Source organism: Leucopleurus acutus, assembly GCF_964270905.1.
Source record: "Leucopleurus acutus genome assembly, chromosome: 14".
Lineage (NCBI taxonomy): Eukaryota > Metazoa > Chordata > Mammalia > Artiodactyla > Delphinidae > Leucopleurus > Leucopleurus acutus.
This window is the reverse complement of record NC_139156.1, coordinates 17889539-17915550: the sequence shown is the minus strand read 5'-3', so window position 1 is coordinate 17915550 and position 26012 is coordinate 17889539. Positions and strand designations below refer to the sequence as shown.

The 26012-nt window shown below is 38.5% G+C and overlaps 1 protein-coding gene across 1 annotated transcript in view; it reads right to left on the bottom strand.

The window, feature by feature from the left end:
• Positions 1-26012, bottom strand: part of GPAM (glycerol-3-phosphate acyltransferase, mitochondrial) — a 67506-nt gene that overhangs the window by 18814 nt on the left and 22680 nt on the right. Inside the window, exons 3-10 of the mRNA XM_082854452.1 lie at positions 21081-21133; positions 19624-19754; positions 18341-18463; positions 16045-16118; positions 13411-13524; positions 11534-11680; positions 1052-1148; positions 273-409 (exon numbers count right to left, since the gene is read on the bottom strand). Coding sequence (XP_082710578.1) covers positions 273-409; positions 1052-1148; positions 11534-11680; positions 13411-13524; positions 16045-16118; positions 18341-18463; positions 19624-19754; positions 21081-21133 — 876 coding nt within the window. The remainder of the gene's footprint in view (positions 1-272; positions 410-1051; positions 1149-11533; positions 11681-13410; positions 13525-16044; positions 16119-18340; positions 18464-19623; positions 19755-21080; positions 21134-26012) is intronic.

Below are 26012 nucleotides of genomic sequence, written 5' to 3'. Positions count from 1 at the left end.
CAATTCATCCCAATTCATCCCACCCACCCCTTCCCCCGTCTGTTCTCTACCTCTGTGTCTCTATTTCTGCTTTGCAAATAAGTTCAAATGATGATGGTCTTAATGCTTTTTTGTACTTTCCAAATTTTCTGCAATAAGCATGCATTACTTTTATAATAAAAATAAAAAAGTTAATGTCCTCATTACAATAAATGTATCAAAAGGTATAATAAAAAAAGAAAAATTCAAAATATAATCTTCATACCTTAACTTTCAAAATAAGCTGATCTTACCTGAAGATGGGGATGTTGAGATTATTGCCTGAAGCAATGTATGGCGCTTTGATGTTATGGCAGAAGAGAATGAAAGTGAGCAGGAGATAGTCAATATGTGATCTATGAACTGGTAGAAATATAAGTGGCAAATTCATCTAGCAAAAGGAAAAACACCAAATTTAAAATTCAGATGGAAAGTTCAATTACAGTTTGCAACTTCACATTTGGTTAAAGTCATTCAAACACTAGCTACTTAGTGACTCATTCTTTAAAAACATTTTTCTGTAATAAGAACTTCTTTCAATTTAATATCATCTAGCTAAAAACAACTACACCAACAGAAAAGAATCAGGGAAGGAGGAGAACAATCAAGAGTTCAAGTTGACTATATATCTTCTGAAAGGAAGCCCTAATCATATAAAAAGAACATAGTTTTTGGCCACAAGCTTGGTTTGGTTTGAAATCCTGGGCAAGTGACTCACTGGCTGTGACTTGGGACAATTTCTTAATCTACATGTGCCTTTACTTCCTCATGTATAAAATAAGGATTGTTCTACCTGGTTTTCAGAGTTATTGCAAGATAACTTACAGAAGGAATCCTGCATATTGCTGGAAGGTGCTCCTTTACCCCACTTATCTCCCACAAATACATAACTACTGTAGTTATCTCACACGGGGGGAAATCTTGCAAATGTGTAGGAATGCACAACAGTATACAAGAACACATTTGAAAAAGAATTCCAAAATCACTCTGCAAATGTGGAGAACACAGAACGACAGATTCACACAGCTCTTGCCTCAGCTGCAGCTTTGACCATCTCAAGTTGACCCTTGTGAATCTGAATATTCCAAAAGAAGCTGTTGAACAGTTTTAGCAGCACCCATCCGGTCAGTCTGAAAGGAAGTTAAAAAAATTTTTTAATGTATATACATATATTTATATATATAAACATATATATTTGACATTTGTCTACCTAAAGTTTTGAACCTACAACGTGAGTGATTGTAATTGACTTTTTATGAGCACGTGTGCATGTATGTGTGTGTATGTGTACATCTGAATTGTGAACTTAAATAACTGACCTTACACATACTACTTATAGAAGCATCCATTTATGATGTACTAAAATCTTACATTTCATTCTAACTGCACACTTTACACTTCAGAAGCTAATGATCGAGCAAATATTTAGGTGAGTAGTGATCCCTCTCCTGCATACAAATCACTCCACGACACGGGCATGTGCAGATTCATCAAGAAAAAGAGAGAGAGAGAGAGGGCCCAAATAGATAAAATCAGAAACGAAAAGGAGAAGTTACAGCCAATACTACAGAAATACAAAGGTTCATACGAGATTACTACAAACAATTACATGCAAATAAAATGGATAACCTAGAAGAAATGGACAAATTCCTAGAAATGTACAATCTCCCAAGACTGAACCAGGAAGAAATAGAAAATATGAACAGACCAATTACCAGTAATGAAACTGAGTCAGTAATAAAAAAAATAAACTCCTAGCAAACAAAGTCCAGAACCAGATGGCTTCACAGGTGAACTCTACCAAATATTTGGCGAAGAGTTAACACATATCTTCTCAAACCATTCCAAAAAATTGCAGAGGAGGGAACACTTCTGCATTCTGCTCATCTTACGAGGCCAGCATCACCCTGATAGCAAAACCAAAGACATCACAAAAAAAGAAAATCACAAGCCAGTATCATTGTTGAACATAGATGCAAAAATCCTTAACAAAATATTAGCAAACCAAATTCAACAATACAGTACATTAAAAGTATCATGCACCATGATCAAGTGGAATTTATCCCAGGATGCAAAGATAGTTCAATATCCATAAATCAATCAATGTGATACATCACATTAACAAATTGAAGAATAAAAATGATATGATCCTCTCAAAAGATGCAGGAAAAGCTCTTGACAAAATCCAACATCCATTTATGATAAAAACTCTCAACAAAGTGAATATAGAGGGAACATACCTAAACATAAGAAAGGCCATAAATGACAAACCCACAGCTAACATCAGACTCAATGGTGAAAAGCTAAAAGCATTTCCTCTAAGATCAGGAACATGTCAAGGATGCCCTTTCTTGCCACTTTTATTAAACACAGAATTGAAAGTCCTCACCACAGCAAACAGACAAGAAAAAGAAATAAGAAGAATCCAAAGTGGAAATGAAAAAGTGAAACTGTCACTGTATATACATGACATGATACTATACTTAGAAAATCCTAAAGAGGTCATCAAAAACTACTAGAACTCATCAATGAATCTGGTAAAGTTGCAAGATACAAAATTAATATACAGAAATCAGATGCATTTCTATACACTAACAATGAACTATCTGAAGGGAAATTAAGAAAAGAATTTCATTTATAAATGCATCAAAAAGAATAAAATACCTAGGAATAAATCTACATAAGCAAGTAAAATACCTGTACTTGGAAAAATGTTAAGACACTCATGAAAGAAACTGAAGATGACACAAGCAGATGGAAGGATATACTGTGTTCATGAACTGGAAGAATTAATATTGTTAAAATGACCATATACCCAAGATAATCTACAGATTCAATGTAATCCCTATAAAATACCAATGGCATTTTTCACAGAATTAGAATAAATAATTCTAAAATTTGTATGGAAACACAAGACCCCAAATAGCCAAAACAATCTTAAGAAGAACAAAGGTGGAGGTATCACGCTCCCCAATTTCAAATTATCTTACAAAGCTACAGTAATCAAGACAGCATGTACTGGCACAAAAACAGACACATAGATCAGTGGAACGGAACAGAGAACCCAGAAAGGAACCCACACTTATAAGGGCAATTAATCTATGACAATGGAGGCAAGTATACACATGGGGAAAAGAGTCTCTATAATAAATGGTGCTGAGAAAACTGGACAGCTATATGCAAAAAACTCAAACTGGACTACTCTCTCACACCATGCATGAAAATAAATTCAAAATGGATTAAAGACTTAAATCTAAGACCTGAAACCATAAAACTTCTAGAAGAAAACATGGGCAATATACACTTTGACATCAGTCTTAGTAATATTTTTTTTGGATATGTCTCCTCAGGTAAGGGAAACAAGAGCAAAAATAAACAAATGGGACTAAATCAAATTAAAAAGCTTTTTCAGACTGAAGAAACTATCAACAAAACAAAAAGGCCACCTACTGAATGGGAGAAGATGTTTGAAAAGGATATATCTGATAAGGGGCTTATACCCTAAATATACAAAAAACTCAAACAAGTCAACATCAAAAAACAAACAATCCAATTAAAAAATGCGCAGAGGGGGCTTCCCTGGTGGCGCAGTGGTTGAGAGTCCGCCTGCTGATGCAGGGAACACGGGTTCATGCCCCAGTCTGGGAAGATCCCACATGCCGCGGAGCAGCTAGGCCCGTGAGCCATGGCCGCTGAGCCTGCGCGTCCGGAGCCTGTGCTCCGCAATGGAGAGGCCACAACAGTGAGAGGCCCCTGTACAGCAAAAAAAAAAAAAAAAAAAAAAAATGCGCAGAGTATCTGAATAGACATTTTTTCCAAAGAAGACATACAGATGGCCAACAGGCACATGAAAAGATGCTCCACATCACAAATCATTGTGGGAACACAAATCAAAACCACAATGACTGCACTGGTTCAAGATGACAGAGTAGAAGGACATGCTCTCACTCCCTCTTGCGAGAGCCCAGGAATCACAACTAACTGCTGAACGATCATCGACAGGAAGACACTGGAGTTCACCAAAAAAGATACCCCACATCCAAAGACAAAGGAAAAGCCACAATGAGACGGTAGGAGGGGTGCAATCACAATAAAATCAAACCCCATGACTGCTGGGTGGGTGACTCACAAACTGGAGAACACTTACACCACAGAAGTCCACCGACTGGAGTGAAGGTTCTGAGCCCCACGTCAGGTTTCCCTACCTGGGAGTCCGGCAATGGGAGGAGGAATTCCTAGAGAATCAGACATGGAGGCTAGCGGGATTTGATTGCAGGACTTTGACAGGACTGGGGGAAACAGAGACTCCACTCTTGGAGGGCACACACAAAGTAGTGTGCACATCAGGATGCAGGGGAAGGAACAGTGACCCCATGGGAGACTGAACCAGACCTACCTGCTAGTGTTGGAGGGTCTACTGCAGAGGCGGGGGGTGGCTGTGTCTCACCAATGAGGACAAGGACACTGGCAGCAGAAGTTCTGGGAAGAGTCTGCCATTACCCCCACCAAAGAGCCCAGGTAGGTTCCAGTGTTGGGTCGCCTCAGGCCAAACAACCAACAGGGAGGGAACCCAGCCCCGCCCATCAGCAGACAAGTGGATTAAAGTTTTACTGAGCTCTGCCCACCAGAGCAACAGCCCGCTCTACCCACCACCAGTCCCTCCCATCAGGAAACTTGCACAAGCCTCTTAGATAGCCTCATCCACCAGACGGCAGACAGCAGAAGCAAGAAGAAATACAATCCTGCAGCCTGTGGAACAAAAACCACATTCACGGAAAGACAGACAAGATGAAAAGGCAGAGAGCTATGTACCAGATGAAGAAACAAGATAAAACCCCAGGAAAAGCAACTAAATGAAGTGGAAATAGGTGACCTTCCAGAAAAAGAATTCAGAATAATGATAGTGAAGATGATCCAAGACCTCGGAAAAAGAATGGAGGCAAAGATCGAGAAGATGCAAGAAATGTTTAACAAAGACCTTGAAGAATTAAACTACAAACAAACAGAGCTGAACAATACAATCACTGAAATGAAAACTACACTAGAAGGAATCAATAGCAGAATAACTGAGGCAGAGGAACGGATAAGTGACCTGGAAGACAGAATGGTGGAATTCACTGCTGCAGAACAGAATAAAGAAAGAAGAATGAAAAGAAATATAGACAGCCTAAGAGACCTCTGGGACAACATTAAACACAACAGTATTCGCATTATAGGGGTCCCAGAAAGAGAAGAGAGAAAGGACCCGAGAAAATATGTGAAGAGATTATAGTCGAAAACTTCCCTAACATGAGAAAGGAAATAGCCACCCAAGTCCAGGAAGCACAGAGAGTCCCATACAGGATAAAACGAAGGAGAAACACACCGAGACACATAGTAATCAAATTGGCAAAAATTAAAGACAAAGAAAAATTATTGAAATCAGCAAGGGAAAAACGACAGATAATGTACAAGGCAACTCCCATAAGGTTAACAGCTGATTTCTCAGCAGAAACTACAAGCTGGAAGGGAGTGGCATGACATATTTAAAGTGATGCCAGGGGAAAATCTACAGCCAAGATCTACCTGGCAAGGATCTCATTCAGATTTGATGGAGAAATCAAAACCTTTACAGACAAGCAAAAGCTAAGAGAATTCAGCACCACCAAACCAGTTCTACAACAAATGTTAAAGGAACTTCTCTAACTGGGAAACATAAGAGAAGAAAAGGACCTACAAAAACAAACCCAAAACAATTAAGAAAATGATAATAGGAACATACATATAGATGATTACCTTAAACATAAATGGATTAAATGCTCCAACCAAAAGACACAGACTCACTGAATGGATACAAAAACAAGACCCATATATATGCTGTCTACAAGAGACCCACTTCAGACCTAGGGACACATACAAACTGAAAGTGAGGGGATGGAAAAAGATATTCCATGCAAATGGAAATCAAAAGAAAGCTGGAGTAGCAATACTCATATCAGATAAAATAGACTTTAAAATAAAGAATGTTACAAGAGACAAGGAAGGACACTACATAATGATCAAGGGATCAATCCAAGAAGAAGATATAACAATTATAAATATATATGCACCCAACATAGGAGCACCTCAATACATAAGGCAACTGCTAACAGCTATAAAAGATGAAATCCACAGTAACACAATAATAGTGGGGGACTTTAACACCTCACTTACACCAATGGACAGATCATCCAAACAGAAAATTAAGAAAGACAAGCTTTAAATGACACAATAGACCAAGTAGATTCAATTGATATTTATAGGACATTCCATTCAAAACCAGCAGATTACACTTTCTGCTCAAATGCGCACAGGATAGATCACATCTTGGGTCACAAATCAAGCCTCAGTAAACTTAAGAAAACTGAAATCATATCAAGGATCTTTTCTGACCACAACACTATGAGATTAGAAATCTATTACAGGGAAAAAAACGTAAAAAACACAAACACATGGAGGCTAAACAATACGTTACTAAATAACCAAGAGATCACTAAGGAAATCAAAAAATACCTAGAGACAAATGACAATGAAAACACAACAATCCAAAACCTATGGGATGCAGCAAAAGCAGCTCTAAGAGGGAAGTTTATAGCAATACAATCCTATCTCAAGAAACAACAAACATCTCAAATAAACAACCTAACCTTACACCTAAAGGAACTACAGAAAGAAGAACAAAACCCAAAGTTAGTAGAAGGAAAGCAATCATAAAGATAAGAGCAGAAATAAATGAAATAGAAGCAAAGAACACAATAGCAAAGATCATTAAAACTAAAAGCTGGTTCTTTGAGAAGATAAACAAAATTGATAAACCATTAGCCAGACTCATCAAGAAAAAGAGGGAGAGGACTCAAATCAATAAAATTAGAAATGAAAAAGGAGAAGTTACAACAGACACCACAGAAGTACAAAGTATCCTAAGAGATTACTACAAGCAACTCTATGCCAATAAAATGGACAACCTGGAAGAAATGGACAAACTCTTAGAAAGGTATAACCTTCCAAGACTGAACCAGGAAGAAATAGAAAATATGAACAGACCAATCACAAGTAATGAAATTGAAACTGTGATTAAAAATCTTCCAACAAACAAAAGTCCAGGACCAGATGGCTTCACGGATGAATTCTAACAAATTCTATCAAACATTTAGGGAAGAGCGAACACCCATCCTTCTCAAACTCTTCCAAAAAATTGCAGAGGAAGGAACACTCCCAAACTCATTCTATGAGGCCACCATAACCCTGATACCAAAACCAGACAAAGATACTACGAAAAAAGAAAATTACAGACCAATATCACTGATGAATATAGATGCAAAAATCCTCAACAAAATAGTAGCAAACAGAATCCAACACATTGAAAGGATCATATACCATGATCAAGTGGGATTTATCCCAGTGATGCAAGGATTCTTCAATATACACAAATCAATGTGTACACCATATTAACAAATAGAAGAAGAAAAACCATATGATCATCTCAATAAATGCAGAAAAAGTTTTTGACAAAATTCAACACCCATTTATTATAAAAACTCTCAGACAGTGGGCATAGAGGGAACCTACCTCAACATAATAAAGGCCATATACGACAAGCCCAGAGCAAACATCATTCTCAATGTTGAAAAGCTGAAAGCATTTCCTCTAAGATCAGGAACAAGACAAGGATGTCGACTCTCACCACTCTTATTCAACATAGTTTTGGAAGTTGTAGCCACAGCAATCAAAGAAGAAAAAGAAATAAAAGGAATCCAAATAGACAAGAAGTAAAACTATCACTGTTTGCAGACGACATCATACTATACATAGAGAATCCTAAAGATGCCACCAGAAAACTACTAGAGCTAATCAATGAATTTGGTAAAGTTGCAGGATACAAAATTAATGCACAGAACTCTCTTGAATTCCTATACCCTAATGATGAAAAATCTGGAAGAGAAATTAAGGAAACACTCCCATTTACCACTGCAACAAAAAGAATAAAATACCTAGGAATAAACCTACCTAGGGAGACAAAAGACCTGTATACAGAAAACTATAAGACACTGCTGAAAGAAATTAAAGATGATATAAACAGATGGAGAGATATAGCATGTTTTTGGATTGGAAGAATCAATATTGTGAAAATGACTATAGTATCCAAAGCAATCTATTCAGTGCAATACTTACCAATGGCATTTTTTACAGAACTAGAACAAAAAATCTTAAGATTTGTATGGAGACACAAAAGACCCCGAATAGCCAAAGCGGTCTTGAGGGAAAAAAATGGAGCTGGAGGAATCAGGCTCCCAGACTTCAGACTATACTACAAAGCTACAGTAATCAAGACAACATGGTACTTGCATAAAAAGAGAAATATAGATCAACAGAACAGGACAGAAAGCCCAGAGATAAACCCACACACCTATGGTCAACTAATCTATGACAAAGGAGGCAAGGATATACAATGGAGAAAAGACAGTCTCTTCAATAAGTGGTGCTGGGAAAACTGGACAGCTACATGTAAAAGAATGAAAGTAGAACATTCCCTAACACCATACACAAAAATAACCTCAAAATGGATTACAGACCTAAATCTAAGACCAGACACTATAAAACTCTTAGAGGAAAACACAGGCAGAACACTCTATGACATAAATCACAGCCAGATCGTTTTTGACCCACCTCCTAGAGAAATGGAAATAAAAACAAAAATGAACAAATGGGACCTAATGAAACTTAAAAGCTTTTGCAAAGCAAAGTAAACTACAAACAAGATGAAAAGACTACCCTCAGAATGGGATAAAATATTTGCAAATGAATCAATGGACAAAGGATTAATCTTCAAAATATATAAACAGCTCATGCAGCTCAATATTAAAAAAAAGAAAAACCCAATCCAAAAATGGGCAGAAGACCTAAATAAACATTTCTCCAAAGAAAACATACAGATGGCCAAGCAGCACATGAAAAGCTGGTCAACATCACTAACTGTTAGAGAAATGCAAATCAAAACTACAATGAGGTATCACCTCACACCAGTTAGAATGGCCATCATCAGAAAATCTACAAACAACAAATGCTGGAGAGGGTATTGAGAAAAGCGAACCCTCCTGCACTGTTGGTGGGAATGTAAATTGATACAGCCACTACGGAGAACAGTATGGAGGTTCTTTAAAGAACTAAAAATAGAATTACCATATGATCCAGCAATCCCATTACAGGGCATATACCCTGAGAAAACCATAATTCAAAAAGAGACATGCACCCCAATGTGAACTGCAGCACTATTTACAATAGCCAGGAAATGGAAGCAACCTAAATGCCCATCGACAGATGAATGGATAAAGAAGATATGGTACATATATACAATGGAATGTTACTCAGCCATAAAAAGGAATGAAATTGGGTAATCTGTGGAGATGTAGATGGATCTAGAGACTGTCACACAGAGTGAAGTCAGTCAGAAAGAGAAAAACAAATATCGTATATTAACGCATATATGTGGAACCTAGAAAAATGGTAGAGATGAACTGGTCTGCAGGGCAGAAATTGAGACACAGATGTAGAGAACAAACGTATGGACACCAAGGGGGGAAAGTGGCGGGGGGGTGGTGGTGTGATGAATTGGGAGATTGGGATTGACATGTATACACTAATATGTATAAAATGGATAACTATAAAAACCTGCTGTATTAAAGAAAAACCATAATGAGATATGATCTCACCCCTGAGATATGATCTCAGAATAGCTATTATCAAAAAGACAACAAATAACAAGTGTTGCGGAGAGTGTAGAGGAAAGGGAACCCTTGTACATTGTTGGTGGGAATGTACATTAGGGTAACCACTATGGAAAAGAATATGGAGATTCCTCAAAAAATTAAAAATACAACTACCATATAATGCAACAATTCCACTCCTGGGTATTTATCTGAAGAAAATGAAAACACTAATTAGAAGCCATATATGCACCCCTATGTTCACTGCAGCATGATTTATAATAGCTAAGATATGGAAGCAACCTAAGTGCCCATCAATAGATGAATGGATAAAGAAGATGTGGTATGTACACACATATACCCAAAAACACACAATGGAATATTACTCAGCCATAAAAAAAGAATGAAATTTTGCCATATGTGACAACATGGATGGACCTAGAGGACATTATGCTAAGTGAAAAAAGTCAGACAGAGAAAGACAAATACTGTATGATTTCACTTATACAGTATGGAATCTAAAAATCAAAACAATAAATAAACAATCAAAATAAAATAAATAATTAAAAATAAATAAAAAATCAAAACAATAAATAATAAAACAGTTATAGATACAGAAAAAAAACAGGTGGTCGCTAGAGGAGAGGCAGGTGGGAATGTAAGAAATAGGTGAGGGAGATTAAGAGGTACAAACTTCAGTTGTAAAATAAATGAGTCACAAGTATGAAATGTAACATGGGGAATACAGTTCATAACTATGTAATATCTTCGTATGTTGACAGATCATAACTAAACTTATAGTGGTGATCATTTTGAAATGTACAGAAATATTGAATCACTATGTCATATAACAGGAACTAACATAGTGTTGTAGATCAATTATACTTCTAAAACAAACAAACTCAAAAAAAGAGATCAGATTTGTGGTTACCAGAGGTGGTGGGGGAAGGGGGAATTGGATGAAGGTAGTCAAAAGATACAGACTTCCAGTTATAAGATAAATAAGTGCTAGGGATGTAACATACAACACAATAAATATAATTAACACTGCTGTATGTTATATATGAAAACTGTTAAGAGTAAATCCTAAGAGTTCTCACCACAAGAAAAAAAAAATTTCATTCTATATCTTTGATTTTGTATCTATATGAGATGATGAATGTTCAGTAAACTCATTGTGGTAATCATTTCATGACATATGTAAGTCAAATCATTATGCTGTACACCTTCAATTTATACAGTGCTGTATGTCAGTTATATCTCAATAAAACTGAAAGAAAACAAAAAGACATGGGCACGTGAAACCCAGCTCACAACTAGGCTAGAAGATGTCAGCAGTACTACAATGGCTGGTAACAGCTGACAGAGATTAATGCACCTTGAAGCCTCCCAAGTGCTACTTCTCATGACAGTTAAAGAATAAAAAGGGCTTCCCTGGTGGCGCAGTGGTTGAGAGTCCACCTGCCGATGCAGGGGACACGGGTTCGTGCCCCGGCCCGGGAAGATCCCACATGCCGCGGAGCGGCTGGGCCCGTGAGCCATGGCCGCTGAGCCTGCGCGTCTGGAGCCTGTGCTCCGCAACGGGAGAGGCCACAGCAGTGAGAGGCCCGTGCACCGCAAAAAAAAAAAAAAAAAAAAAAAAAGAATAAAAAGAGGAGTTGGTTTTTAACATCAGAATATGATAAAACCTCTTTTGGACCAAGAGCATTGTGCTAGGAAAGTGCAACGGTTCAGTCCTGTCTGCTCAAAACAGGATGACTCTTGCTGAAAGTTTTCTGCTTTGCTTTTTATACCTGATCAGGGCCGGTGAGACAGTGGCAACCATTTCTTGAAGGATCTTTCTGGCTTTCTTTTTCACTTTATTGACAGCTTTTGATTGCTGCTGAGCAGAACCATCAGGGTTTAATTCAGCAGCCACTTCGGCAATTGCCTCTTGTACTCTGATTTCAAAGTGGAAAGACAGACAATGTAACTGGCTCTATGCTACATTCTGTATTATTTTCTAAACTACAGATAACAAATCACAAAACAAAATATACTTTCTCTTTTATGTGATAACACAAGAGAATAAGCTCAAGTTAGAAGTGCTTTCCTTGGCTGTCTATTAAATATTAAGGATATTATATTCCTAAATCAATGAATTCCTGAGGAAGCTGGAAGGCAGATTTGAAAATTTAATTCAAATTCACTGGGTAGCAACTATGTGAATTTGAATGTTCCAGTTATGCTGTGAGGGGCACAAAGTTACACTGTGGCAGAAAGGAAGAAAAGGAAGATTATCCCTTTAGGCATATAATTCAGAGGTATCCCAAGCCCACTTGCCCAAGTAATGAGTGATTTTTCTTTTGAATACCAAACTTATTATTCATTTACATTGTGGCTTATTAGTGGAACTACTTGTAAAACTCTCTAGGAGGGATCAAAGGTGGACATAAATATTTACAAGTATTTTCCAAATCAAACCAGTAATTTTAAAAAGGCACAGCTCTAGATTTAAATATCACAGACCAGTAAGCAGTAAGGTAAAAGGGAAGATTTAACCCAGTCTTGTAAATCTTCCACATGACTTAGGGAAGAACGAATGAGGTTTAAACCTCCTTAAATCACTTCTAAAATCCTAGTTATTACTCAAAATATCTGGATGGAATGAAACATACTTGAGGGGCTTTACCTAGAAAACAGAATATATAATAATCCAAGGGAGTTTCAAGTAATTGTTTTTTCTCCCAGTGTTGCTGATTTTAGGCTAGCGTACAGCAAAACTCCACAGAGCCCCATCATTCGTTACTACAGAAAGATCAATTCCACATGACACTTATGCACCATCCCTAATTCTATTCCATGAATAGCATTTATTTCAATACAGCCAGGAATGTTTTCGCAAGTAATTCATGTAATTATTATATCTCCATTATCAACTATTCACTCATTTATCCAATAAATATAAAAGTACCTACTACGCGCCACTACTGTTCAGCCCTGAACAACCATACCACTGGGCTTGCATTTCTAAGCATCTTTCAATCCACTCTGGTCTCCAGCTTCCCAAATCCAGGTAGGTGTCTAACACAGGCCACAACAATGAGGTGGAATAGAAACCAACCTTCACCCAAACTCCCATAGTCTAATGGCTGAGCTTCATAACGATTTCCCCAATCCTTTTGAGTTCAAGTCAGTCTCTTTCATTTTTAAGCAAGATCCTCTGAGGGCAAGGACACTTATCCCATTCTCTTAAAATTTCTAATAATGACTTTCTAATACAAGAATTTGTGCCCAGGTACTTAACAATTATTTGACAGAAATATCAAACTCGCTTCTCTTCTGGCTATAAAATAGGAAATGCATCATCCCAAACATTCATATTACAGAACACTTAACAGAGAACTCTGGAAATATGTGCATATCTGAACTCCAACTCGCCTTTCATTTATTAGAAGCCCATTCAATTATTAATGCATGAAACAAGACTGCTATTCCCACATGGCACCAAAACCATCTGTTCTCTTGCCTTTCCTTGCTTTCTTCTGGAGCTTGAACATTGAACGTTTGGAAACACAAACACCTCTTGAGACAGAGTCCCAGAGAAACTAAAGGTTGATAAAGGAAATTACTTCCCCACACCCACTGCCCATCCCTACATTTCCCCTTTACAGCAGCGTCCCACCCTTACCTACTGCTGTTCAGTACGTTTTCAGTCACGTTGGTGGCAAACATGCCTTTATGGACATCTCGCTCTTGAACAAAAAGCACGTAAGAAAGACGTCTTGCAAGCCATCCTCGATGCCTGCAACGTGAAAATGATTTAGCAGAGAAGTACTCTAGGAATACCTAAAACAAGTTGCTTAAACTACACAGGTTCTCCTCCTGTAAAAACAAATCCTCATTTCATCTATTCCAGAGATTTAGGGTTCTCCTGTAGCAAATTCTCCTTAGTAAGTAGTTCAGGATGCTATGCAGACAGTTTTATTTCTAATTTCCTTCATGTACTCTCAGCTAAAACTTAAACTTGGAATTTATGTATTAATGCTTGAATAGTGTTACTCCGCAAACTAATAATCCAAATATAAAAACAAAAGAAATACAAGCATCTTACTTTAACACCATTTGAAAAACCAAATATGTTGAATGCCTTATATATAAGCTATATAGCTTATATCTATAGCTGTGGGCCATAAAAAATAATTTGGGAGTCTTTTCCTACCATGAAGGGCTACTTTTTTTGTTGTTATTACAGTAATTCTTCTAAGGTGATCACTGACTGTCAAATTGAATTGACAAAGTTGATCAGTTGAGAGAAGTCAAGGAAACTAGACAGTGGTCTGAATATTTGTGCTCTGCGCTTATGAAGCCAGGAGTTCTTACTGTTTGGGTAGCTTTTTTGAAAACACATTCAGCATACCTAGGGAACAGGACATACTCCCATCAGGGACAGTGACTATGTGTTATGTGTATGGGGGTTAAGGACAGGGATCTAGAATAAGAATGCTACAAACTTCCATTATGTGGTGATTTGAAACCATTTGTAATGATTATATAATGCCTCATTATCATGTCCTCCATAATGATAAGCATATAAACACTAGAAGATTTCAATAATAAAGTAATTCTGGAAAGATCCAAAAAGGCTTCAATTGAGGAAAAGTAATTTGAGGGGGCTTCCCTTGTGGCGCAGTGGTTGAGAGTCCGCCTGCTGATGCAGGGGACACGGGTTTGTGCCCTGGTCCGGGAAGATCCCACATGCCACGGAGCGGCTGGACCCATGAGCCATGGCCGCTGAGCCTGCGCGTCCGGAGCCTGTGCTCCGCAACGGCAAAGGCCACGGTGGTGAGAGGCCCGTGTACCGCAAAAAAAAAAAAAAGTTCCTTCATCTCTCCTTCCTGACATTCTTTTTCTTCCTCCTTTCCTTTGTCTCATTTCTCTGAAAACTTAGCCCAATATGTTAAGTGTTTAATTCTAAACTCTTCTATCAGTGAATATTTTCAAAATTATTACTGGAATGTACAAAGTCCAAACTCTTGATGAAATCCCTTCACAATGGACTGAAAGCAGAGTGTGTGTGTGTGTGTGTGTGTGTGTGTGTGTGTGTGTGTGTGTGTAAAAATGTTTAGGCTATGCTTCATGCAACACACAGAAGAGCTAAATAGCCAACTCACTTGCACAGGTAGCTTATTACACTGAATAGTTCCACACTGCCTGGTCAATACAACATACGCTAAAAAATGTGTGTGTGTGTGTATGTGTATCTCATATGCTTTTTTTTCTTAACTGCCTCCAACTGAGGACCACAAATGAACTCCTCGGTTTTGTATGTAAAATATCTACTTACATAAAGAAAAGACTCAATGGGATTCTTTTGCTTAGGATCTTAATCATGTCAACCAAAGGAAAAAAAAATTTCTCCTCTTTCCTTTAAACTTGAGAGCAAGAGAGAGAGAGAAGAAAGGGTAGCATGGAAATTGGAAAAAACACATCCCTTGACTTTAGTTCTATTTTAAAAAAAACTTTATACCCAAATATTATCATGCTCATTTATAATATCATCATCAAAATATGAGTAGTAAAATCAGAAAGACTTAAAATTTAAGTATTTGACTTCTTGGATCAGTTTTTTTTATGGAATTTTGTGTATTTCTCATCACCTGAGCCTACTACTTACCTACTACAGGCATTTAATCTTAGAATTATAAGGACTGGTAGCATTTTTGGCTGCCGTTTCTCTCTTGTCTCGCAGACATTCCCTCTCTTTCCTCATCCCCTAGACTAAATTCACTTAGAACAAAGCCTCTTTTCTCCCACTCTGATGCCTAACAGCCTATCCCCATATGCCTGGAATTTAGAAGTAAGAATTCTAAGAAAAGTCTTAAGCTAATAATAAATCAAAGAACATCTGTTCAATAGAGAAAAATATCTTCTAAATCTCTGTAGATAGGCAGATTTCAAAAAGTTACACTTTCTTTGAGGTATAAAATAATAATAGATCATAAGACATTCAAACCTACACCTCTCCTCACACATATCTCTGTCACATTTTGGCACATTTCAGCTGCAGCATCAATATCTGAATAAGGTAAAGAAAGCCAGAAGTGATATATACATACTCATGAAAATATTATATAATTACAGCAGGAAATAGCAATAGGTCTTCTCAGGTTCTAATTTTTAGATAAAGCCTTTTGTGTCAGAAGTTAGTATCTTATTAACTCTAAAAAAAATAAATAAAGAGATTCATCTTAAAGTGTGTTAACTGGTTATTATGGAATTTTTCTCTTGACATGCATTAGAAGTATAAGAAATGTCTTTTTACCTTGTGTGAGTTTCATTGATATAAATAACATTCCGCAAACCCAAAGATGGGATACTGGGGTTGAAAAATTTATCCTACATAAAACAAAATAAAATTAGACATAAATATATGACTGGATTGCTGGTGAAGGACTCACATTATTAGTTCTTGAGGACTTTTATAATTCAAGCATAAAGTAAGGCATTGCTTCAAAAATCTGAGATGAAGAAAAATGGTGTTTTATTGAAAACTACTTTTTAGCCTTCTAAGAAGGTCACAAACTCAAAACTAATCATCAGCAGCTTTCAAAGGAACTACTGTTTCTCACTTTCCTGCCCTACTCCCCACCCCCAACCAAAAAGAGTTAAAGCCAGAGACAGCTTAAGTCATTGACAGGAATACTGGAGATTTCAGTGTTTTCAAAATACAAAAATACTATGCTAAGTATCATGTAGTTATTGTGAGATTACTAAATCTCCCAATAATCCTGACACATAAGAATTATTATCCCCATTTTATAGATAGGAAAACTGAGGCTTGCAGAAGTTTAGGATTCAATCCCAGATCTTGCTTCAAAGAATGTGGTCTATTCCCCTAAAATGACTGTCTACTTAATGAGACAACATATGGCTAAAGGTCACCCTCTTTACAGGTAATCTTGAAAGATAATCCAGAAATAGCTCTGCTAAAAAGAGAAAGGCCATAACTTTAACAATGGGGGCAAAAAGGTAAACTTTCCACAAATAAATGCTGAGAAAGCACAATGTACCCTCAATAAAAGATGTCAAAATACTTAAGTGATATCTCCTTAGAGAAAAGGAAAATAGGATTTCATAGAAAGGGTAGCAAATGTCAAAAAATTACTACAAAAATACTGTCAAACAAAAATTATTTTAGAAAAACATGCCATGGAAGAATATAAGATCAAGTTTAGCTCTATCAGGTACTATACGTAGGCAAAAATCAATTATCTGTTATACTACTCACCTATCCCCACCCCAGACCATCACCACCACCAAATAATTTCTTACACTCTCTTCTGACTGAAGAACACATTAGAGTTAAGGTATTGTTTTGATCTTTTAAGCATTCAAAATTAGAATTAGATGAGATGCCAGATCTAAAAAGAAAAGCCACATGATCTATTTAAATCTTTATTTCTACTGGCCTATTAATCTGAAGTGGCCTTACTCCTAGACTAGAAAATGTCCATGATCCTTCACTTCCACCATAATCTTGCAACAAGGCACTTGTGATTTAAGAGGAACAATATTTCTATCAGGATACTCTTGAGCAGACCTGAATATTTAACATAAACTGCTTGGGTATCACACAAATCTCTCTCAGATTAGTAAATTCCTTATACAAGACTTTCTGCCAAGCCAAACCTGAGTGGAGAATTCTCACAGCACTGTTAGCTATTCACACAGGTTATAAGCAACTTCTATAAATTGCAGGGTTAATAAATGGCACTTAAATGTCCTGGTAACTGGCCCATCCCAGAGAGAGCTTACCATCCAGTTATACGTTTTAAAAGGTAAGTCTACTGCCTTAGAACACAGCCACATTAGAGTCTACATTCCTGTGCTAACTCATCCCTCTGGCAAAATGCCCTCAGAAGCATACTTCTCATCCAATCGACTCTTCCCAAACACTGCACTCTAATGTGGAAGATTTTGTATGGCTTGTTTTTTCCATCAAATACGAACAACAAGCGCATGCACACTCCTTCTTAAATCTTCATCATAACATTCTAGTAACCATCCTTCCCTATGACAGAGTCAACCGAAACCCCTCACTCCCTCCACCGCAGGAACAGACACTTAGCAAAAGGGCAAAGCCACTGCTTTAATTTCTTATTCTGTCCTGCTCCACGCTCATGTGTGAGCTCTCTCTCGCGGGCGCGCGCACTCTCTCTCTCTCTCTCTCTCATCCATCTTGCTAGGATTTTAACTTTCAGTGCTAAATTGCAACATCTTGAAGTTACATGAAGGTTCCCACCAACTCTTTGGAAGGGTTATCTTAAAGTAAGATCTACTCTCCCTCTAAAGTCATATTAAAATGAAAAAACAAAACAAAATATAGCCTGGCATCAACTGTTAGACCAACATTCACTGAATAAATGAATGGAAAGAAAAACTGAGTCAACATCTTTACTTGGAATATTTGGTTTATAAAGATGGGCCTAAGTTCTAAAAATGCATTAAGTCCATTAAGACTACACAATAATAAAATTCACACAAAGTTGGAAACCTGTGTCACATATTTCACTCTGTTTATTAAAGGTCAACAAAGGTATTAAAGGCAGCATTCTTACCCAGCTCTGGGGAGTACAGGAATAACAACATCTTCCTACAAAGGGCCTTTTCCGGCTCATTAGGCTTTCTTTCCACTTCAAGGTTGCAGATCTGAAGACAGTCGGTCTGAAACGACACTCACCCTAATAAATATTAAGAAAAAATAGTGTGTCAGTAACAAGAAAATTATACTTGTCCACTTGATCTCTAAGCTATTTCAGATAGAAGAGAAACTTCTGACATATCTTCTTTTTGGTGGCATGTGTTTCTCAGAGTGATTTTTCATTCAAGGTGCTCCCTCTATGACCAACACTGCAAACATAAGCAAAAATTGAGCACCTAAGAACAGCAATAGCTGGCAACACTCAAAGCAGCATTCAAAGGTTTAAAAACTAAGTTATAAAAGGTCAGCTAGCCTTCTGACAGTCGCAGAAGGAATAAAGTCAGACTCCGGGAGCCCTATGCTAACAATTCACCTCACTCCCTCTTAAATCACACGCTCCCACAAAAGAACGACAAAGGCCTTACTCAGAGAGTAAACAACTTGTTATAATACGGTTTAAAATATTTTACTTTAAATGAAAACCAAGGTAAACTTATATAATATTCCTTCATCCTAACAATAGAGTTTAAAGTCTGGAATTTAAATTATAGCCATACTATCCAATTAGGGTCAAACTCTGCTCTTCTGTTTTAAATAATTTTCTCTTAACTTTGAGTTCATCAGTTGCTCAAATCCCACTGATATCACATTCTCAAAAATAAACCAAAAAACCACCCAAAACTCCAACATCATTTTTTATCTAAAGCAGATAGTGCTCGGGAAACATTTAAAACATGCCATGTTATATTGACATAGGGAAAATACAAAAAAAAAAAAAGGCATGCCCTTTGGATTGAGACACATACTAAAATCTCCTATTTTCAATTTTTGAAATAAAGTTTACTTCCATTACAAAATTCACACTTGTGAAATGCAATCATGGAAAACAGATACGAAAAGAAAAAAAAAAATCTCTTTATAATTACACCACCCAAAACAACTAATAGGTTTTTTTTCCTATTGCTTTTTAACATAATCACTGTACTTAAATTTCCTACCCAATTTTCTCTTCCCAATAACATAATACCATAAGAAGTTTTAAATATTAGACTTCATAAACAAATCTTCTAACAGCTGGAGGTAGTTTCTGTAGCTATTAACCTCTATTTCAATTTCTGTTGCTTCCAGTGTTTCCACCTTCATACACACTGAAATGAACATCTTTAGGCTGAATGCTTTTAACCTGTATCTTAAACTTACCCATTCCTCGCTTGCATGCTTACATCGACCAATACTGTATTCAGATGAATTTGGCAAATAAGAAACATCTATCATGCCAAGGGTCAGTGCAGATTCATCCATGTCACAAAGCGTAACTCCCAAATCATGCGCTATAAAAAAAATGTATACCATATAAGTTAATGAGGGATCCAGAGAGCAAATACTAGAACTCAAAATTCTGATTTCTGTATTATTTTGCCCCATGATAGGATGTCAAATGAACTATGGAGGACTTCCCCGTGTTTAGTCAATGTGTAAAAAAGGACTTTGATGTGTATATATGAATCCAGGCCATCCTGATTTTAAAAAAAAACAAAAAACAACATTCTTTATCTTTGGACTTCATGAACAAAACAGCTATGAATTCACGAGGGTAAATAACAGCTGATTTCAGGTATGTGACAAATAATTATTTCACCTGTGTAACTGAATAGTTCCTGGAAGTATGAAGATACGCATTTATTAAATTAAAGTTACATGTATGCACACAAGTAGATAATTTTGAAAAATTATGTGCTGGGAATTCTTCGTCATACACACTGTGCAATGTAAAATGGGTAACGGTAATGAGAGCACCTCTCAAGTTTCCCACTTCAACTGAATTAAGCTCTGAATTTTCTTGTGCTGCCTTAAATGAAATGATGTTTGCAATTTTAATACATCTACACAGCTCTAAGACAAAAGTACACTGTTCCAAAATATCTGATTTATAAGTTTTCATATCTTTTCAATAAGCCTTTTCCTACCCTAGGAAAAAATGTTCACTAACAGTGACCTGCTAAAGAAAATAGATATTAACTTAAAATATAAGAATTTTCTAACGTAATTCCCAAATTATTTTAGCATTTGACTATTTCTCACCTGACCTTAAATTAGTCCTTTAAAACCTTGAAAGGTCATGTCCAAGTTAACAGTGTTCCTTGGAGGGCAGATGCCGGTTTCTTTACAATCCCCATGTGGATTTACAGTGGTAACTGTTATCCTCAGCATGACTATACACAGTCTTAACAATTTTATGTGAGTAACAATCTACCATAACAGGCGAGGGGAGGGAATAGTAAAGCAATGCACCTGGCATGAAAGCTCTTCTGTATTATAATATAAAACTCAGCTATCAGTTTCAGGTGCAGAATGTAACTACAACCGGCGGAGCCAGCTGCTGCCTGGGAAAATGAAGACTCGTCTGGCCCCTGTGACGAGGGCAGGATGAGAGGTGGAAACAGTCTTGTGCCAATAGGAAGTCCACGCTTCACACCCCCCCCCCCACGTTTGTCCAAGGTTGAAAAGTACACCACCCCCCCGTAAAAAAAAAAAGAGAATCCTGGAGGCGCCAGGCTGTGGGCTGAGGGGAGCCAACTGTGGGTTTTAAAAGCGACAGAGGCAGGAGGGCCAGCTCTGAAGCCAAACAGATCAGAGTTCGAATCCCCCCTGCTTACCATCTGTGTGACTTTGGACGAGTTGGTTAACTTCCATGCCTTGGTTTCCCCATCTGGAAAATGGGCATGATCTGATAAATCTTACCTCCTGGGTTGCTGGGAGGACTGGATAATACCCCTAAGACGCCTGGCACAGTGTCTGACGCACAGTGAGTGCTCAGTTCAATCAGTGGTCATCTGTCAACGGACTGTCCCCAGCACCAGCTGCTCCCAGAGCACCCTTGCTGCCTCAACGCCAAAGCCAATGACTCCACGTGCCCTTCGGGTGCGCGGGGGACTGAGCTCACAGGGACTTCCCTCTCGCCCAGGGGAAACCTGCCGCAGCCCGGTCTCCCGGGGAGAGAAAAAGCCCGACCCCCACGCCGGCACGAGCCGGGCCCATCTCTCAGGGGGAAGCCGGGAGCTCGAGGGAGAGGGCCGGGGGGAGCGGACCGCCCGGCAGCTTGCTGGAGTAGCGCCGGGCCCGGTGAGAGGGCGACCACGCACCTGTCCCGGCGCTCCCGGCGCGAGCAGCCTCCCGCAGCCCGCTCCCGCCCTGGCCGCTCGCACCCTCGGCTCCGCCGGCTTCTCCTCTAAAGCCGCCCGCACTTCAAGCCTCCGCCGGCGCTGCAGCAACGTCGCGCCATGATGACGCAACCGGCGCCTGGGGTGACGAGCGCAGCCGAGGGCCAGCCACTTCCGGGAGGGCCAGGGCTGGGGCTAGGCGCCAGGGCCCAGCGGCCGGGGCTCTGCGGGGCTCGTGGCCTCGGGCACTGGGGATAGGTCCGAGAGTAGAAGGTGTGCCCGCGAGTGTGTTTGTGTGGCCAGGTACGGCGTGTGCTGCCTAAACGCGCGGTGATTCTGCCTGGGCGCTGAGTCACGTGAGTGTGGGTGCATCTGCGTTGCGTGAGCTCTGTTCCTCTAGAAGTTTGTATCTCCGCCCGGCTTTCCTGGGAGCCTGCACGTGGGCTGTCTTTTTATGAGATTTGTAAGACTGCAGAATTTATTGGGCATGAGGGAGGTAGGGATTGGGAATGACCCTGTTGTGTAGTTTTCCAAACAGTGGCTGAGTGCCTTTTCCTAAAGGAAGAATATAAGGAATTAAAAGAGAGAGAAATAAGGCTTGGACGAGCCCGAGTCCAAATTTCTCTGCCTTTGGTCCTTGAAACAAATTAACAAGGGGCACAAAGAGTTTCTTTCACAGTATTTGTCGTACCATTGACAAGGCCAGTGGTTATCAAGAGATTAGCAATTTAGAAGGGAAAAGATAACCTTTTACATGCACTTAAGCAACAAGCATTAACTATGAACTAGCAGACGGTACAAAGATCGTTAAGGCATAATCCCTGCCGTCACGCCTCTGCCACCAGTCCTCATCTCCTCTGCACACATGAACCCTAACCCTCTCTTCCAAACAATCTCTGCCCATGTCCATCCATCAAAAACCATCCACAGCTCCCACAGTCCAAATGCCTGAGCCTGGCATCTAAGGCTTACACAGAGAGGCCTCTACTTTTCCCACTGTTCTCCATCAAGAGCCCCTGCTTCAGCCTCTCCCATCGTCCCTTGTCAAGCCCTGGGCCCTCATACTCCTAACTGTGCTCACACCTCTCTCAGCTAAATTTGACAAGTTCTGTGTTGAACTAGGACTCCGAGCCTTCCCTGATGTCTCCAGCCCTCCATAAACACACTGTCATTTAAGTCTTTACTAAATTTGTTACAATATCGCTTCTGTTTTACATTTTGGGTTTGGGACCACAAGGCACATGGGATCTTAGCTCCCCCACCAGGGATCCAACCCACACCCCCTGCATTGGAAGGCAAAACCTTAACCACTGGACGGCCAGAGAAGTCCCAGTGCCTGTTTCTTAGGTAACACTATGATACTTTGTTATAGTAAATACATAACAGTAAACACAGTAACTACTTGTTGAAGCTAAGGAACAAGAAGTAAAACAAGAGTTCTTTCTCTGGCACTTCCTACTTCTGTTTGTAAATCCATCCCAAGACAATTCAAAACAGCAGGAATTGTTATTCATTTAAAAAAAGATTTTGAGCTTCTTGAAGTCAAGGACCCTGTCTTTATTCAACGCCCCCTCACACACCTTAGCTCTAAGCACACACCTAAGTATTTAAGGCCTATGATGACTAGAATAAGATGAATTCTCATCCCAAAATATCATGAAATTTGTGTACAGATTACTGACCCCTGACATTAAAAAAAAAAGAAAGAAAGAAAGAAAGAAAAAGAAAAGGAGGGGAGAAAATACAGGAAAGTCACAGGATTTGAAGTCACTGTTAAAGAGAAAGTAATGAGAAATGATGTAGAGCACCACAGGAATTAAAGTGTAAGCCAGAGGGGAAAATTAGGTTCTTATATAAACTTCATTTGTAGGCAACTCTTCTGCAACACCCACTGCACAAGAGTTTACAGTACTTGGAGGAGATGTGGACTGCAGTGCACAGATTACTAAATGAGAACTGTTTTGGAAGCAAGTGACACCCTTGGCAGTCTTTTATCCACAGAACCACAATAACTTATAGTAATCCAGATCCAATCTAGTCAGCCAAGGTGGAGCAACAAGGACTGAAGGATTGAATTTACTCTCCTGCTAAGATGACAACAACAATAAAAAAAATTTTTTTTAAAAAGCAAAATATATAAAACAGCAAGCAGTGCAGGACTGTGGTCCATAAGGGAAAGGAAGTGAATGAGGTTAAGCACTATGATTGCCTCAGCCTACTGTCTAGAAAGAGTTGCCAGGCTATAGTGCAGACAGGGGTAATCCAGGGAGAGCTAGGTAGACTTTCTGAGTTGAGAAGCTAGAACTGGGAGACCAGGAAGGCCAAAACAGCTGGAATTGGGAGTAGAGTACCAGAGAGGTGTGCCTCTTCCCACAAGGCAGAGTGAAAAGATAACCAGTGAACATATGGGACCAGGAATAAGGCCTGGAAAATCCCATAATTCGCAACTCAAAAAGTCTTGCCTCAGTAGTGGGGTAAAATTAACTGTAGAGTAAAACTTCTCTGGACCTACCTAACAAATCTTAAAAGGCAGCCCCCAAAGGATCAAACTTCACAAGAACAAAATATCCCAAAACAAAGTACAAGAATACTTAAAGGATATCAAAAATATCTAGCACCCAACAATGTAAAATTCACAATGTTACTCTTCCAATCAAAAATCATCAGGGATGGGCTTCCCTGGTGGCACAGTGGTTGAGAGTCTGCCTGCCGATGCAGGGGACACGGGTTCGTGCCCTGGTCCGGGAAGATCCCACATGCCGCAGAGCGGCTGGGCCCGTGAGCCATGGCCGCTGAGCCTGCGCGTCTGGAGCTTGTGCTCCACAACAGGAGAGGCCACAACAGTGAGAGGTGTGCATACCGCAAAAAAAAAAAAAAAAAAAAAATCATCAGGGATGCAAAAGGAAGCAGGAAAGAATGAACCACAATGAGGAGAAAAATTAATTAACTGAAAGAGTCCCAGAAATGACAGAGATGATAGAATTGGTAAATAAGGACACTAAAACATACTTACAACTATATTCTGTAAGTCCAAGAAAGTAGAGGCAAGATTGAGTTAAGCAGAGATGTGGAAAACTTAAAAAAGACCCAAATCAAACATTAGATATTATAAAACCATTGTCTGAGATTTTTAACACACACACATGCACACATCACTTGTACAGGATGAACAGCAGGTTAGACGTTACTGGAAAAAAAAAAAAGAACCAGAAAATGTTGCAATAGAAACTATCCAAAATGAAACACAAATAGAAAAAAGTAAAGACTGAAACTAGAAATGAACAGAGTATCAGTGAGCTTAATATATATGCAACTGGCATCCCTGAAGAAAAGGAGAAATATCAGAAATACATATTTGAAAAAATAATGGCTGAAAACTTACCATATTTGATTAAAACTATAAATTCACAAATCCAAGAAGCTCAGCAAACTCTAAGTAGAAACAAGAAGAAAACTATACCAAAGAACATCTCAATTAAATTGCTTACAACCAGTGATAAAGTGAAAAATCTTAAAAACAGAGGAAAAAAGACACATTACAGTGCAGAGGAACAAAGATCAGAATGTCAGGAGACTTCTCATCAGGAATATGCAAATGAGAAGATAGTGAAGCAGCATTTTTAAAGTACTCAGAAAGAAAACTGTCAGTTTAGGATTCTTTCCCCAAACATGTATCTCAGACACAAGACAAAATAAAGACATATCTGACACACAAAAGCTGAAAGAATTCACCACCAGCAGACACTACAAGCAATGTTAAAAGAAACTCCTTCAGGTAGAAAATACAGCCAGATGGAAATTTGCATCTACATAAAGGAATTAAGAGCTCAAGAAATCATAAATCTGTAGGTAAATAATTTTTTTCCCTTTTAAAACTCTTTTAAAAGATAATAGCTTAATGCAAAAATAAAAACAATATTTGGGGGAGTTATAATATATGTAGAAATAAAATGTATGATGACAGCACAACATCCAGAAAGGGGGAAGTATCTGTTGTTGTAATATTCTTATACGAAGCATAACGTGGTGTAATATACTTGAAGGTAAAGATGTATACTCCAACTCTTAAAACAACTGCCGTAAAAGTAAAACAAAGAGTTGTAGCTAATACATCAACGAAGAAAATAAAGCAGAATCATTAAAAAAAAAAAAGTCACTCGAATCCAAAAGAAGGCAGTAAATGAGGAGAAAGGAAAGGAAAATGGATTGAGAAAGAAGAAACACATAGCAAGATGGTAGATTTAAATTCATGCATATAAGTAATCACCCCAGTTAAAAGGCAAAGATTGTCAGACTGGAGAAAAAAGCAAGAACCAACTGTATGCCATCTATAAAAAGAAAAAAAAATCACTCTAAATATAAAGACAAATAAGTTAAACGATTGAAAAACAATGTACCATGCTAATGATAATCAGAAGAAATATGGGT